The following is a 13,563-nucleotide window of genomic DNA, read 5'->3' on the forward strand; positions in this document are numbered from 1 at the left end:
TTAAAGTACTGAAGTTTGCAGATGACACAACAGTCATTGGTCTCATTCGAGACGGCGATGAATCTGCATATAGATGGGAGATTGAACAACTGGCCTTGTGGTACAACCGGAACAATCTGGAGCTAAACGTGCTTAAAACGGTAGAGATGAGAGTGGATTGTAGGAAGAGCCCTCTAATTCTACCACCTCTTACTATATTTGAAGCACAATATCAGCAGTAGAATCCTTCAAGTTTAGGGGTTCTAGAATCTCCCAGGACTTGAAAGGGACACCTAACATTAGAGCCGTCACTAAGCAAGCACAGCAAAGAACGTTCTTCAGACTGCCCCAGGAGCTATTGATATAATTCTGCAGAGGAATTATTGAGTCTGTCATCTCTACTTTGATAACTCTCTGATTTGGTACAGCAATTAAACAGGACAGATACAGACTCCAACAGATAGTTAAAACTGCAGAAAAAAAACATGTTTTGTTTTTTTTGCCTGCCTCCATTGAAGACCTGTATATTGCACAGGTCAGATGCCAGGCTGAGATAATATCTACAGATCCCTTACATCCTGGATATAAACTGTTTCAACTCCTCCCCTCAGGAGGCTGTTATAGAACATTGCATGGCAAAACATCTGGATACAGGACAGTTTTTTCCCCTTGTACCATCACTCTGCTGAACACCTAATCTTCACAGTATTGTTTTATGTTTAAGTATATTTGCCCATGTTATATGGCTGTATTATTATTGTTATTGTAATTGTTATTATCCTTTTCATGTTCTATACTACCTGCTCTTTTTGATATTATATTATGATTGTTCCTCTGTTGCTTTGCATGTACACTGAGAGCTTCTGCATCGGAGAGAAATTCCTTGTGTGTCTAATCACACAAGGAATTAAGTATTCTATTCTATTAAGTATTTTATTCTATTCCATTCTAAAATAAAAAAGACAGATGAAATACCTGAGAGTTTTAAAAACTGGCAGTAGGGCTCTATGTGAGAAAAGGAAAAAAAACTGTCAATCCCTGGCCTTTTCCTTCTATTTTTCTGATAGAACAATGGCAAAGAGAATGTCGTGTCCCTCTAGTCTGACACACAAATACAGACATGCACAAAGGAGAACAGTTCACAGGCTTTACTTGCTTTGAGTAAATTACCTTAGTGACAGGCCGGGCATACAGATGCTGGCACCATTTCAGACAGTTGCAAATCCATTGGAAATTTATAACCTGAGACCCATTAAGCAAAAGCTCTAGCAAGCTGAAGTGTTGTCAGGACACAGCCCCAGAGACTGTAGAGTCTTCAGAGGTTATCAGCAAAAATCAGGGAGCTTCCATAAGGAAGGAGTCAGGTCACAACAGACTGAGGTTCTAGTAAATAGAGTGGCGGTTCCGAATGAAGTATTGGTTTCTAATGATGACCCTAAAATTTAGTCCCAGTGGGTGCAAGCAATCACCTGGGGGAACAAGGCCTTGCCTCCCAGAGCAGACCTGCGCAGACCTCCTCTGTTCTTGTCCTTCACTCAGCACTACCTGCTTTAGAAGAGGCCTTGGATCAAACCCTTCATCTTCTAGTGATTCCAGCTGCTCCACAGGCTCTGCAGCCAAATCAGCTCCAAGTGGTCTCTGAGGCAGGCTGCTGTTCCACAGGGTACATCATTTCAGAGTCTGGTCATGTGAAAGCCGGACATCAAACACCTACGCTGAAATAGCAACCATCGCTTCTAAAACCGTGTCTTTCCCATGTGTTATTTTTCTGTATTGAAGATTATTTTTCATGGTATTCAGATGGTATTTTATGGTTTTTGTTAAATTGATGATGAAATTCACTTATAGTTCAATGGAATTTGATAAGGCTCTATAGTGGTCAGCTAACAATAAAAAAGTTAAGAGCTAATTTGATTAAAGAGACAGTCTGATTTATTTTTATAGTCTTTATATATCAAAATTATAAAAATGCAAATCATTTGATTATTGTATAATGGTGCTTTTCTTGACTGATTGCAAAACATCTTCAATTAATGTTATATATAGCAATTATATGCAGCTCTAGTGATGCATTATTTGAGTGAAGATTTGCAGAGGCAAAGTGATAGAATCTTGCAAAATAAATTCCTTTATCTTTAAAACGACAAAGGATTTTGTTCAGCATTTGGGACTGAGCCAATTCTTTACAATGCTAAATACGTTTAGTAGGAATATGCAGAATGTTCTAAGCTCATGCCTGGAGTAGGTATTGAGTTCAAAAAGTTGGTATTCAAAGAATTTTCCTCTTACCTTGAAATAAAACTCACTGCTTTGAATTTGGGACTAAACCGGTCCATTTTTAATTCAACTTTCACATTCTGTTTTGTTCTTTGTTTCTTAAGTTGCGATTGGCTTTGTTTTCCATTCCCCCTCTCTCCTTTGCTATAACAGAGATAGGTCCCTATCTGGTACCGTTGGATAAGACTAATTGAAAGGAGAAGGGGATGACAGCAACATCAGCAATTATTTAAGCGTTTGCTCAGAAGGAGATACTTTGATTTTGGGTTCCATTTGTTGATATGTCTGGGCCGGTTAATCAGTGTTGTCTTGCTTACAATTAAAGACAATACTGGATAAATGATCCTAAGCATGAAAACTGATAAAAAGTGGTCTTACCTGTCTGATTGTCTTGTAGTTTTTCAGATTGTAAGGTGTTAAATACACAGACTGTGTTACTTTAATTTGTTAAATGCTGCCAAATTAACAAGGGTAGATTGTACTTATGCATTAGGAAGATAATGTTTGCGCTGTTGTTTTTCATAGGCTGTGAAAAAGTGAATCCGTAAGATATCATTGTTTATTGGTTGTATAAGGAGCAGAAACAATGCGTTTGAAAATATATTTTCATTATTTTTGACAGTATTTTTTTAATAACCATAATAACCACAACAAGGGACAGTTTTTCTGTAGGCTAAGTCATACAGAGTCCTCAGCATAGAATACCACCAAACTAATTGAGTGGTTGTGGAGAAAAATAAGGGAGCAAAAGGCTTGTTTCATTCTCATTCAGTTCTTCCTGTGGGATAACAATTTTGAGATTTTTATTCCATATGGAATTCAAAACAACACAGAAAATTTTATTCTATGGAGATTTGCCACACTGGAATGTTTTAAAACAAAAGGCCCTTGCTATTTCATACAGTTTTAATATTTATATTATAATAAATAATACCAAGTAATATCTCTTTACCTATTAATATTTTAAACTTTAGAAGCATATTTTTTTACAAGCCATGTTTATGAATTGTTAAGTAAAATATAATCTGGAATACTATAAATGATAGTATGTTAAATACATTTAATATATTGATGATTAATACATTGTCCTATGTTTTCTGTCCCCCCCCCCTTTTGTGGTATTTCCATAATTCTTAGACAACATGAAACTGTTATACCAAGTGAACTACCACTTATTCAGGAGGTTACCTCTACACTACGGGAATGGTCCACAATATGGCGACAGCTTTATATTGTAAGTATTGTAGGTTTATTTGGAATGCTTCTTTGTAGAATAACCAAAGAGTTTAATCTATAAACCAGCCAAGCTAAAGAAACCAATTAAGTACATGCCAGTGATTTGAAATAATTGCTGAAGAAAAGGAATATGCTTTGCATATTAACTTTCCCAGGGAGAAACTCTTTTATTCCCTATTAAAAAGACAATCCATACTGCAGACCTGTGAATCACTACTCAAAACTTACTACTGTTCTACAGTTGTATTAGGTAAAAAGGTCTGTGGATTGTCTCTAGTTAAGGAAGTTTAATGTGCTTGTAGAATGGAACTACTGGAAGGAATAGGAGAAGTCACCATCTTCTTGGCCATCCTGATTCATTTTTCTTTATGTCCAGTTGAAATCTACTTCCTTGGAATTTAAATTCATTTGGAACAACTGGAACAATTTCCTTGCCTTCTATGTGACAGACTTTCAAATACGTGAATATAGCTATTATGAGTCCCCATAGTCTTTTTTCCATGCTAAGCATATTCAAAGCTTTCAATCATTCTCTTTGGTTGGTCTCTTCTGGACATACCTATATATGTCAGTGTCCTTCCTAAAGTGTAGTGTCTAGAACGGGACACAATATTCTCAGGGCATTCTGATCAGTACAGAATATAGAGAAATAGAGAGGAAATTATAGTAGATTAAAAAGAACTGAGGTTAATTTGTGAATTTAATTCTGTAACTTGTGTTAATGTCAAAAATACCCAGAGGATAAAGGCATCCAGATATAGCCAAGACAGTCTTCATTTCTGGATTTCTATGTACATCAGACCTTATATGTGCAATTTTATTGCTGGATATTGCATCAAAAATTTTTTTTAACCAAATATTCTTTTCCCTTTCCTGCTGAGGTGAAGAAAATGTATCAGTTAACTTGCTTTCTTCTTTTCTTAATGCTGCTTAGTTTTATGCCGTGATGTGTATCATCTATATATGACTTGGAAGGCATTCCACTATTAATAATTAATTATATAACCTAGATTTGCTTAGACTAACAGTCAACAAATATTAGGTCTTACATCAGACAGCCCAACTAATTGTAACAGAATTCCAACTGTCAGTGAGCGCTTGTTCTGTCTGATTCTATTGTGAGGCATGGATGTCCTCTGTAAGAACTAGTCCCTTTGGACCAAATAATACACCACTGTCAGATAACTATATTTTATATGCTGTTTAAATCCATACTGCTGATTGTCATTTTTATGCACCTTTATGTGCATGTAAAGTAGCTGGTCCAACTGAGGATCTTTTGATCATGACTAAGATAATAATTTTGTCCATTTCTAATTTCATGAAGATTATTGTAAGCCTGTATGTCAAATATCTTGCTAAGATGTCATCCCTTGCAGAAGAAAAACAAGTTAAAAGTTTATAAAAATAAATGAGGAATGTAGAATGAAAGAATCACAGCTTTTTTTTTAAAAAAAGTAGCCCACTTGAAATTCCTTCTCATGATAGAGTACAGTAAGGTAAAGGTAAAGGTTCCCCCGTACATGCGTGCTAGTCGTTTCCAACTCTGGGGGCCGGTGCTCATCTCTGTTTCAATGCCAAAGAGCCAGCGCTTGTCCAAGGACGTCTCCGTGGTCATGTGGCCGGCATGACTAGACGCCAAGGGCGCACAGAACGCTGTTACCTTCCCACCGTAGTGGTCCCTATTTTTCTACTTGCATTTTTACGTGCTTTCGAACTGGTAGGTTGGCAGAAGCTGGAACAAGTAACACGCTCACTCTGTTATGCGGCACTCGGGATTCAACCCGCCAAACTGCCGACCATCTGATCGACAAGCTCAGTGTCCTAACCCACTGAGCCACCGTGTCACTTAGAGTACAGTACTTGAACCTAAATCTATCTTCTCCTGAAGACTTAATTCAAAATACTCATTAACAGCTTTTTAGCAAATGAATACCATATTTTCCGGCGTATAAGATGACTGGGCGTATAAGACGACCCCCTACATTTCCTGTTAAATTATAGGGTTTGGGCTATACTCGCCGTATAAGACTACCCCTCTTCCAACGCACACCAAATAAAAATTAAAAAACATCAGATTTGATTTTAATATGGTAATTTTAATTCAAATGCTTATGACATGCAGGTACTTAGTAGGAAAACTGTCACTTATAAACATAAGGCTGTTTGTCATCAAACATGTAAACATAAAACAGTGCATGTGGATTAAACTTTAATAATAATAATAATAAGAAGAAGAAGAAGAAGAAGAAGAAGAATAAGAATAAGAAGAAGAAGAAGAAGAAGTTGGAAGGGACCTTGGAGGTCATCTAGTCCAACCCCCTGCTAAGGCAGGAAACCCTATACTATTTCAGACAAATGGCTGTCCAGTCTCTTCTTAAAAACTTCCAGTGTTGGAGCATTTACCACTTCTGGAGGCAGGTTGTTCCACTGGTTAATTGTTCTAACTGTCAGGAAGTTTCTCCTTAGTTCTAGGTTGCTTCTCTCCTTGACTAGTTTCCATCCATTGCTTCTTGTCCTGCTTTCAGGTGCTTTGGAGAATAGCTTGGCTCCCTCTTCTTTGTGGCAGCCCCTGAGATATTGGATCACTGCTATCATGTCACCCCTCACCCTTCTCTTCGTTAAACTACACATACCCAATTCCAGCAACCGTTTCCTATTTTCCTAATTCACTTTTTCACTTTTCCTAATTCACTCTAAAGCTTTCACTGCGCAGAGCCTTAAGTAACACCAGCTGCCTGCAATTAGTGTAGGTTCGCATCCCACCAGGCTCAAGGTTGAGTCAGCCTTCCATCCTTCCGAGGTAGGTAAAATGAGGACTCAGATTGTTGGGAGCAATAAGCTGACTTTGTAATAATGCTGCTCGTGGGGGTGTGTGTGAAAGCTCTAATAAGCAGGCATATACATAGAATGAAGGCTATTGCTAAGCACATTGATTTGCGCTTTAAATTGTAAGCCGCCCTGAGTCTTCGGAGAAGGGCGAGATATAAATGGGATTAAAAAAAAAAGACCAAATGGGAGATCCGCTCCAGGTTTTCCAGCCAGCCCGCTCAGTTCCTGAGTCAAATGTGTCCTTAGAGCTAAGCAGCTGCTCTGGCTACGGCATTCCCCACCTGCCTTTCAAGTTGCTCTTGCATTCCCCACCTGCCTACAGCTGCTCTTCAACTTTAGAAGGAAAGACGCCCAGACCCCAGCCTGTATAAAATCACAGACTGCAGCTTCTATTCCAATTGGTCCCGCTTTCCCTGCGCAGACTAAATGGAAGATCCACTCCAGGTTTTCCAGCCAGCCCTGTCCCTAAAGTTTCAGAACCCGGCATATAAGACGACCCCTGACTTTTGAGAAGATTTTCATGGGTTAAAAAGTCGTCTTATACACCGGAAACTACGGTAGTTTTAATTTTTACTGGACTACTGATTCTTGGGTCACAGAGGAGTTACTTGTGATTGATTTCATGTGTAATATTTCCCCATCTGATGATGAAATATAAATGGTTTGGGATAAGAAATGATGACCTACAGGGTCAAATAATAAAGTTCATACTGAAGTTATAGAAACCTGCTTCCATACGTACCTTTTACTTCTGATTTACATTGTTCATACTTGTATAAAATGGTAAAGGTAAAGGTTCCCCCGCACATGCGTGCTAGTCGTTTCCGACTCTAGGGGCCGGTGCTCATCTCCGTTTCAAAGCCGAAGAGCCAGCGCTTGTCCGAGGAGCAGTTCGAAAGCACGTAAAAATGCAAGTAGAAAAATAGGGACCACTCCGGTGGGAAGGTTCATACTTGTATATTTCTACATAAAGAAAGGTGATCATGAGAGAACTAACATGTATTCTTATCATACAGCAAGACAACAGAGAAATGTTTCGTAATGTAAGACATATGATATATGATCTTATTGAATGGCGATCACAAATACTGTCTGGAACACTTCCCCAAGATGAGCTCAAAGAGCTAAAGAAGAAAGTCACGGCAAAGATTGATTATGGAAACAGGTTTGTGATGACTAGTTTGAAACATGCATATATTTCCTTGTTTTTATTATTATTATTTTTTTGCTTTGATGATCTTCATGTTCCTGTTTATATACCATATATTATATGTCCATTAAAAACATTTATACTGCAGTGTTAATATCATTTACAGAATCAAAGTAGCCTCTTTCTTAATTGCTTAGAGAGAAAGTGTTTTAAGATACAGTTTTCCAAATGTATTTTTGTTCCGTGCAGAATTCAGCCAAAATAATGTGTAAAGGATTTTTATTTATTACTTGTATATCCAAAATTGTGGTCACTTCAAAACTACAGCTATGCAATGATTTTGGATCTAAATAATATGTTCTAAGATAAAATGCACACAATTAATTAATTATTTCAGATCCCCAGCTTCAGTAATAAACTACAATTGTCATTTAGATAAGATAACTATAAATAGATTTCATAAATGCTTGAGAAGTAATAAAATCTATTAACTTTAACTGACCAATTTGCAAAAAAGATTTTGACCATTTTCAGGACGGCCCACGTCAAGTTAAAAGACCATAATAAAAATTCTACAATAAATTTAATCACCTGGTTGGCAGTCAGTTGTTCTAATGTCTATAAATAATCTCCAGGCTTAAATGGCACATCTGGCTATGCTAAACAATATCTCACAATTAGAAGACAGAATTTCTCAACATATATGTGTATACGTATCTACAGTATGTATGCACATATATACACTCAGACACACATACACACAGATAAATCAATGACCATGTTATTCTTCTGGCTGCTTAGAAGAAAAGTAAATTGTTTCACATAATCAAATTTGGAGACTTTGCAACATAGCAGTGGTTTTCAGAATGTGTTGATCTGTGGAAGTTTCTTTGGTATTTCTAGTGAAATGATAATTATAACTGAACTTGTTTTCTTCAAAAGCAGCCCCTCTCCTTTCTTTATGCCTAGATTTTTCATAATTGCCATCGCATAAAAGAGATTTTGAGATACATTTGAGATGACAGTTATGCAAGGCAACTTTAAGATTCAGTAGGCCTATTCCAGTGATGGCGAACCTTTTAAAGACTGAGTGCCCAAACTGCAACCCAAAACCCACTTATTTATCACTGGGTGCCAGGTGGGACGTGGCCCACTGGGTGGGCGTGACTGTGGTGGTCATGGCAGACTGAATGGGTGTGGCCAAATTGGGCATGGTCACCTCGATGTTGCTCGTGGGGAGGGATGCCTGTGGGGGCCAGGCAGGGTTGGAGGAGATCCAGGGGGTCTCTGCCAGGTGGGGCAGTTGGCCAGAGGCTCGTCCTGCGGGGTGAGGCAAGGTGGGTATGCCAATTGCTGTGGGGCAAGGCAAGGTGAAGTAGGGACCAGGGCAGCTACTGCCTGACACCATCAGCCCCCCCACACAGAGGCCAGCGAGTGCATGGGGACTGACGGTGTCTGTCAGCAGCCACAGCCTGCCGGCTCCTCAACTGGCGCATTCTGGACAGCTAATGCCCGGGAAAAGGAGAGCATGTGAGGCCAGGAGGGACGGGACAGGGGGGGAGGGAAACCAGCTGTGCTGGGATGCAGCCAGCCATGTGGGACCTTGGGCAGCTGGTTGAAGAGGGACGGTTGCCATCTCCGGGACATGACACGCGTGTCCACAAAGAGGGCTTTGAGTGCCACCTCTGGCACGCGTACCATAGGTTCGCCACCACTGGCCTAGTCAGTACCTTGCATGAACTACATTTTTAATATGTTTTAGAGTTCTTTGACTGTGTTTTCTGTAAGGCTTGGAAAAGTTTTTATTGTAAGGGGAAAAATAATGGAGACAGACTTACCTTAAGGCAAATAAATTGAAGGACAATTTAAGCATTTTAAACATTTTGCTTTATAATGAGCACATGAAAAATGGTGGGGAGTACCAGAAGCTGCTTTGTTTATACTTGTTTATTTATTTATTTGGCTTTCTGGAGATCAGTGGAAATTGTTGCCTTTCGGTTTTCCATCTCAGAAATGGTTATAAAAATTTTTTGTTAACACCATTATGTTGTAGAACATTTACAGTCAAGATTCAATATTTTCTTTTTCATACAATTTACCAGAAGTTGTCAGCATTATTTGTTGGCTATATTATTTAGCCATCTGGATAAGGAACTAGCTATTCAACTTCCAGGTGCTAAATGTTGAAACGTTATATGTATCTTTTTTTTCATTATTGTTTTCATGGAATAATTAAATGATTGCTATGTATCCTTTAGAATTGGGACAAATGAGTTTGAATTTCTGTGCGTATTGCATACCATAAAATACTGCCATTCTTGTTTAGTGCAAATATGCATTGATGCTTTCCCGCAATGAATCAAACATTGAGAATTTCAGTTTGGCTATTTCTAGACATAAACATTTATAATGCCTTTAGTAAATGCTATGTGAAAAATACAGATCACTCTTTCCCTCTCCCATTCTTTTTGAGAAATACTATAAGGTCGTTTTTTTAAATACAGGTAGTCTTCGACTTACAACAGTTCATTTAGTGATGTTCAAAGTTCCCACAGCACTGGAAAAAGTGACTTACAACCGTTTTTCATACTTATGACCATTACAGTATCCACATGGTCACATGATCAAAATCCAGAGGCTTGGCAACTGACTCATCTTTATGACGGTTGTAGTATCCCAGGGTCATGTGATCACTTTTGCAACCTTGTGACAAGCAAAGCAATGGGGAACCAGATTCACTTAACAATCATGTCACTAAACAATTGCAATATTTCACTTAACCACTGTGGCAAAAAAGGTTGTAAAATGGGGCAAAATTCACTTAACAAATGTTTCACTTAGCAACAGAAACTTTCGACTCAATTGTGATCGCAAGTCAAGAACTGCCTGTATTGTTTTTTGTTAGCTTCAGCCTGAGTTTCAAAATGCATTGTTTTATTTTGTCTGATATAAGAGTACAGAAAAGGACCTTCAATCACTCTTCCTCCGACTCCAAATTGAATGTTATATTTTATAACTATTTGGATTGTAGGCAGAGGGGCTTGATTGCAGAGTTTTTGAACAGATTTTATGTTAACGGTGGTATTGTTTTGGGTGTTATCCCTTCCATACAGAATTCTCGATTTGGATCTAGTTGTAAGGGATGAAGATGGTAACATATTAGATCCAGATCAAACCAGCACAATTAGCCTATTCAGAGCTCATGAAACAACTTCCAAGCAAGTAGAAGAAAGACTGCTGGAAGAAAAAGTAAGATACAAAATTATTTCTCCCAACTGATGTTATGATAGTATAAGTGGCTGTAAACTATGAATATGCACATGTGTGCGTGTGTGTACACATGTGTTCGCATACATACATACATAAATACAAACTAAAAGAAACTTTTGTTTTGAATCCAAGTCAAGCAATTGTGTTCTGGAGGTTTCGCAAAACTACCAGCCATTGTTTGGCAGAACTGGAAATTATAAGTACCGGTAGTCCTCAATTTACTAGTGTTTGCTTAACAATTGTTCAATCTTAGGATGCCTTGTAACATCTCATTCACACAATCGTGTGTCCCATACACACACTTGTCGTATGATTGCAGTCTGGGCACTTGGCAACCCATTTGCACTTATGACTCGTTGCCAAGTGCCCCATAATCATGAGATCGTCATTTGCAATCTTCCCTGTTTAGCTTTCCTGGAAAGTCAATGCTTTCTGCTTGGGCCACTACTGTCCATTCTATTTAGGACCAGTGGGGATTTGCTGAAATACGTTTGCAAAGGAGCCTCTTCTTCCACATTCTCCAACTCACTCCTTCTCTCTCTTTTACACACACACACACACACACACACACACACACACACACCTTCCCATTCCTGTGCAGATTCCTTGAGAGGAATCAGATCCATCAATCAGGTTCCTAGAGAGGAAGCACATCCTCCGCTTTAGGAATATGCTTGATGGCTTCAACCTTCAGGCAGCCAATCTGCTTGATCACAAGAAGAGCAGAAAAAAGTGGGGTAGGTGAAATGGTAGATAGAAAGGAGGGAGACCATCAGGAGGGCAAAGAGAAAAAAACAGGAGAGGAAAAAGAAGGAGCGGGGGCAGTGTACTTTGTTCTATTCCTCTCTGGCTCCCTCTTAGTCTGATGTACCTTTCCTGCCAAAGACACACATGCTGTTCCTGATGGGGAGAAAAATTTGGCGTCATGCAACAGCAGTGGACACAAGGACGTTTGGAAAGAACAACCACCCCCCCACCCCCACCCCATCACCCCACCCTGGGAGACTAGTCTCCTTGGCAAAGTTATTTCAGCGAATTCCTGTCACTCCTAAGTAATTGTATGCTTGGATGCAGTGATAATATAAGGTACGCTGCCTGCTGCAGGCAAGTGGGAGAGGCCTGACATAGGCTGCTTCTGACTGCCTCTCTGCTCTGGCATTTAAAACCTTGCTTGCAGGGAGCGTTGGTGACACAGCAGAACCTCTTGTGGTCTCCCCCCACGTCCCCCACTCCCGAGGCACCTCACATTGTTTAATCTGTCCACATGAGATTGTTTAACCCACGGGTCGGCAACCCGCGGCTCCGGAGCTGCATGCGGCTCTTTGAGCCGTCTCCTGCGGCTCCCAGCCACCCGGTGCGCGCGCACCTCTTTGAACGGGCAGTGGTGCGCGCGCACCTCTCCAAATGGAGAGTGGCACCGCCCGTTTGGAGAGGTGCGCGCGCACCTCCCCGAATGGGCGGAGGTGCGCGCGCACCTCCCCAAACCTTTGGAGAGGTGCGCGTGTACCTCCGCGCGAACGGGCAGAGGTGCCGCTCTTTGAGGAAGCTTTAGCGGCCCGTCTCCGAAGCTGCCGCTTTCGGCAGCTTTGCAGACGGGCCGCTACAGCTTCCTCAAAGAGCAGCGCCCCTGCCCATTCTGAGAGGTGCGCGCGCACCTCTCCGAACGACCGGAGGTGCGCGCGTACCTCCGCGCGAACGGGCAGAGGTGCCACTCTTTGAGGAAGCTTTAGCGGCCCGTCTCCGAAGCTGCCGCTTTCGGCAGCTTCGGAGACGGGCCGCTAAAGCTTCCTCAAAGAGCAGCACCTCTGCCCGTTCGCGCGGAGGTACGCGCGCACCTCTCCAAAGGTTTGGGGAGGTGCGCGCGCACCTCCGGTCGTTCGGAGAGGTGCGCGCGCACCTCTCAGAATGGGCAGGGGCGCTGCTCTTTGAGGAAGCTGCCGCGGCCCGTTTGCAAAGCTGCTGAAAGCGGCAGCTTTGCAGACGGGCCGTCGCCGTCGGGCAACCGGGAACCGGTTCCTTCTCACTTTTTTTAAAAAAATGGCAACCGCGTGCGTCCGCGCATGCGCAAAACATTTTTTGCGCATGCGCGTGCATGGACACACGCACGCGGCTCCCACTTTTTTTAATTTGTGATGGAACCGGTTCCCAGTGGCTCTTTTCCCTTTTTAGGTTGCCGACCCCTGGTTTAACCACAACTTCGCTCGTTGACCCAGATTCCAGTCCCAGTTGTAATTGTAAGTTGAAGATTTCCTGTATAATGGTTTGTTTTCTTCTGGATTGAAGAAAACAAAATATTGTTAGGTGAATAGACACCCCTCTCTACTGACTGCGTTCCCCCTCTCTAGTCTGTTCAGCTTCCATTATATCATATCCCACTGGCCTGTCCACTTCTAATAGTTGAAACTCCTTCCCCACCCTCTGCCCCTTTTCCTCATGTGCTGTTGTCCTTGACTGTTCTCCTGTTTCCCTTAACCATTTCTGTACAAAGATTGGGAGTCCCCAATCTTTGTAATTCTTCCTCTCCTTTCCTCCAGACACTAATGTTTTTAGCTCCGTCACCCCTTGCCCCCCACATTTTCCCTAACTACCCAGAATAAAACATCCTCTGGTCTTCCTAGTATCTCAGTCTGTTTGTATTCTAGCATGTTATTTCCGGTCTCCGCTCTCAATCTTCCAAGCCCCCCCTCCCCTTTTCTCCATGTCCTGCCTTCTCTCAGCCACTTATAGTCTTGGCATTTTCTCTTCTTGTTCTCATCAACCATTTCTGCCCAAAGCAAAGCAGCCACATCTTGTTCCGTGCATGGCACCTAAGCCCCTGA

At 41.1% G+C, this 13,563-nt stretch overlaps 1 protein-coding gene across 2 annotated transcripts in view; it reads left to right on the top strand.

Moving 5' to 3' along the window:
• Window positions 1-13,563, top strand: part of DOCK1 (dedicator of cytokinesis 1) — a 443,954-nt gene that overhangs the window by 58,414 nt on the left and 371,977 nt on the right. For both annotated transcript variants that reach the window (XM_081328492.1, XM_081328491.1), the window contains exons 5-7: window positions 3,394-3,490; window positions 7,341-7,489; window positions 10,588-10,723. In XM_081328492.1, coding sequence (XP_081184618.1) covers window positions 3,394-3,490; window positions 7,341-7,489; window positions 10,588-10,723 — 382 coding nt within the window. The remainder of the gene's footprint in view (window positions 1-3,393; window positions 3,491-7,340; window positions 7,490-10,587; window positions 10,724-13,563) is intronic.

This window comes from Vipera berus, assembly GCF_964194415.1.
Source record: "Vipera berus genome assembly, chromosome: 5".
Classification (NCBI taxonomy): Eukaryota; Metazoa; Chordata; class Lepidosauria; order Squamata; family Viperidae; genus Vipera; species Vipera berus.